Source organism: Delphinus delphis, chromosome 8 (assembly GCF_949987515.2).
Source record: "Delphinus delphis chromosome 8, mDelDel1.2, whole genome shotgun sequence".
Lineage (NCBI taxonomy): Eukaryota > Metazoa > Chordata > Mammalia > Artiodactyla > Delphinidae > Delphinus > Delphinus delphis.
In genome coordinates, this window is record NC_082690.1 from 19,664,816 (window position 1) to 19,669,078 (window position 4,263).

A 4,263-nucleotide genomic window follows, 5' to 3' on the forward strand; every position below is an offset into this window, starting at 1 on the left:
CATGTTTTTCTGTTTGAAGTCTCAGTTTCCTAGAAGGAAAGCATATTTTAATTCTTAATTTGTCCCTTGTACAGTTGCGTTTTTCTGAAGGTTAAAGAAATAATAAGCAAAATTGTTTCTCTAGATATCATACACTGCTGGAGATTACAAGTTAATTTGTATTCTCACCTTATACCACGTATCAAATGAATCTCAGGTTATTTATAGATTCAAACTTTTTTTTAAAAATCTAACTATTACAACAAACACAGGGGATATAGTCCTTACGAACTCTTCTTTTTAAAATGTAGAAGACCAGCCTCAGTTAAACAAGGGATAAATGATGAAAAACTCTTACAAATAGAATGACAACAATTACTGAATCCACTAAACTATAGTACTGGCCAAAACCAAAACAAAACTAGGGAGATTATGGTGGAAAACCATAAATGTTGTGTGTTCTGACACACAAATATTATAAACTCTGATAACACAGAAATGTTATAAATAACAAAAGATGGAGGAGGGCAGGTGGAGAGATTTCCTTATCATTTTCAGCCTGGTATTTGAAGATACTTTTTAAAGCTAATAAGTACACACACATATATATACATAAATATTAAAAATATGTGTTTTAATAAACAAGTTATACATAATACAATTATATATTATATATGTATTACATATAGTACTTACATATACTATAGTATAATATGCTATACATTATAGATAATATATAATATATATTATATATATTATATAGTACTATATATATCATAGTATATATAGAATATTCTGTATACAGTTATACATATAATACATATAACTTTATTAAAACACACACTTTTAAGGAAATAGGGTGAACTCAAAGATAAATAATTTAAAGAACAAAAATACAGTAGTGGAGAGGAGAAAATTGGGGCAAGACAGTGTAAATAATTTTGGTCACTGCTTATGGTAGGGAGTCAACAGATATTGCTGAAAAAAGAATATTAAATGTGTTATGTAAATCTATTGCATGTACTTGTTATATTATATAAAGAAAATTACGAGAATGAAAACACAAACCTGGACTTCCTGGTGGTCCAGTGCTTAATACTCTGCGCTTCCACTTCAAGGGGCATGAGTTCCATCCCTGGTCAGGGAACTAAGATCCCACATGCTGCGTGGTGTGGTCAAAAGAAAAAACCCACAAACTTTTCCATAGTTTAGGACATACACATAAAAAAATGCCCTTAAATTTCAACCCAGTAATTCCACTTCCGAGTAAATGTACAAAATGATTAATTTCCGTATTAGTAGAAAATGAGGAAAATCTGTACGTCCACCAACAGGTGATTGTTAAAGAATGATACATCCATCCAATGAAATACTTGGTGTCCATCTCAATGGATGACTGAAGCAGCTCAGTATGTGTTAAAATGAAGAGATATTCAGAATACATCCTTACATTAAAAAGCAAGGCACAGAACAATGCATATGTTACCATTTATGTAAAAAGAAAAGAGAATATATGTAGTGTGTGTGTGTATGTGCACACACACGTGTATATATACATAGGCTCTGGAAAGATATTTATAAAAGAGATAAGAGTGATTACTCCTGGGAGGAAAACTGTGTGGCAGGAGACAGGAATGAAAGAGGGAGGCTCCTTTCATACTTCTTTCCATTTTGTATCTTTTTAATTTTGTACCTTGTTTATGCGGTACCTACCAAAAAAACTTGACATTTCACTATTAAAAATGTTTATTTTTTTATTATGATTTTTCCTTTCATTTTATTAGGACACAGACATGGTGAAATATTTCTTAATAGTTAATTCTTTCAATGTACTGTTGTAACCACTTCTTAATCAAAAGAATTCTTTTAATATTTTTTAATATCTTTAAATATTTTTTAATGGGCTTTAATAGCCTATGGAATAGTAGTGGAATAGTAATGGAACAATTGACACATAGGTTTTACCAAAAGCTTTCTGCACTTTAATTATGGAAATTCCTGGACTGGACTCTTTGGTGGTAAAATATTAATAAAGATATAAATCCAACCTTAAGGTTAACAGAGACAGGCTCAGCTGTGTACATAGAATATGTCTCAGTCTTTGTCATTTCAAGTTTGGTGTGAATAAGAGATGTCTCCCTTTATGCATCACAGAAATACCTTCAAAATGGTCTTACACCATGAAGTACCACTGGATCCAGCAGTTTCACCAACAGAGACTGAGCTGAGAATAAAGGGGATCATGGAGAAGCTAGACCAGCTGATCCCACCCAGACCCTTCACCCACGTGAGCTCCACCACCAGCGCCACACACAGCAAAGCCACCCTCCTCAGCCCTCAAGACACATACTGCAGGGGGGATCAGCTAGACGTCCTGCTGGAGGTGAGGGACCACTTGGGACGCAGGAAGGAATATGGCGGGGGTTTCCTGAGGCCCAGGATGTCCTCCCCAGCCCTGAAGGCAGGCGCTTCGGGAAAGGTGACAGACTTCAACAATGGCACCTACCTTGTCAGCTTCACCCTGTTCTGGGAGGGCCGGGTGTCTCTGTCTCTCCTGCTCATCCTCCCCAGTGAAGGGGTGTAGGCTCTCTGGAGGGCAAGGAACCAAGGCTATGACAGGGTGATCTTCACAGGCCAGTTTGCCAGTGGCACCTTGCAAGTCAATACTGATTGTGCCCTCATTTTAAATTCAAGTGCTGAACTGTGTGAGAACCTGGATACTCGTGTCCAAGAAGCCTTTTACTAAAGTCTACAAATAATAAATGTTGGAGAGGGTGTGGAGAAAAGGGAACCCTCCTGCAATGTTGGTGGGAATGTAAATTGGTACAGCCACTATGGAAAACAGTATGTAGGTTCCTCAGAGTTGCCATATGATACAGCAATCCCACTCTGGGCATACACCCAGACAAAACTATAATTCAAAAAGATACATGCATCTCAATGTTCATAGCAGCACTATTTACAATAGCCAAGTCATGGAAACAATCTAAATGTCCATCAACAGATGAATGGATAAAGAAGATGTGGTATATACACACACACACACACACACACACACACACACTGGAATATTAGCCACAAAAAAGAACAAAATAATTCCATTTGCAGCAACATGGATGGAACTAGAGATTATCATACTAAGTGAAGTAAGTCAGACAGAGAAAGACAAACACCATATGATATCACTTATATGTGGAATCTAAAATATGACACAAATGAACTTTTATGAAACAGAAACAGACTCATAGACAATAGACTTGTGGTTGCCAAGGGGAGTGCGTGGGGAAGGGATGGAGTGGGAGTCTGGGATTAGCAGATGCAAACTATTATATATGGAATGGATAAACAACAAGGTCCTACTGTATAGCACAGGGAACTATATCCAATCTCCTGTGATAAACCATAATGGAAAAGAATATGAGAAAGAATATATATGTATATGTATAACTGAATCACCTTGCTGTGTAGCAGAAATTAACACAACATTGTAAATCAACTATACTTCAACAAAATTTTGTTTAAAAAGAAGCCTTTTACTATGTGAGGCCTCAACACATGCTCTGTGAGGCCCTGATCATGTGACCACCAGAGACTCAGTCAAGAAGGGCAGAGACTTTTACATAGCGCAAGCAAGCTTTCAAACTAATGTGCATTGAGACATGTTCCTATAGCAACCACTCCAATCCTTTTAATTAACAGTGAGCGCTGCACTCTCAGTGTTCAAATACCTGTGGGGTTATCAGCATTATTCTCCTAAAGGCCACAGTTCTGTCAGGTGATTTTCTCCATACACGTGGTTCAGGCCTGGGGATGGATGGTTCCCTGCCCTTGTAGGCCCCAAAGTACTGCATCATCCCGTGTTGGTTTCCTTAAATCTCGCCTTTATTAAACTCTCCTGGGTCACCAAGTTTGCGCCTGTCATGTTTCCTCCTGGGCTCCTGAATGAGCCAGAGGAAACTTCATGTGCAAATTTACTAAAAGGGCATTTACAAAATTGAAAGATGGTAATGCGGCTGGGGGTTAGACAAGGAGGAAGATGATGAAAGATGAGGAGGGAAGGTGGCCGGGGCCAGCCATATCATGAAGAATCTGTTAAAGGAGTTTGGATTTTATTTCAAGTAAAATAGGAAGATATCAAAGTGTTCCATGCAGGAAGATAGTCTTCTTTCTTATTAATCTGTTTATTAAACTAATACATATGCATTGTCCAAGACATCAAATTGAGCTCACTACAGCATCAATTGTACCAAAACCCAGCAGTTTCTACCACACTCTCCCCATCCC

The 4,263-nt window shown here is 37.4% G+C and overlaps 1 protein-coding gene across 1 annotated transcript; it reads left to right on the forward strand.

Moving 5' to 3' along the window:
- Positions 1–2,146: 2,146 nt before the first annotated feature.
- On the forward strand, positions 2,147–2,725 carry LOC132429369 (NXPE family member 4-like). The gene is given in 1 exon segment (XM_069540960.1): positions 2,147–2,725. A coding segment is annotated over 1 exon segment (579 nt).
- The last annotated feature ends 1,538 nt before the right edge of the window (positions 2,726–4,263 follow it).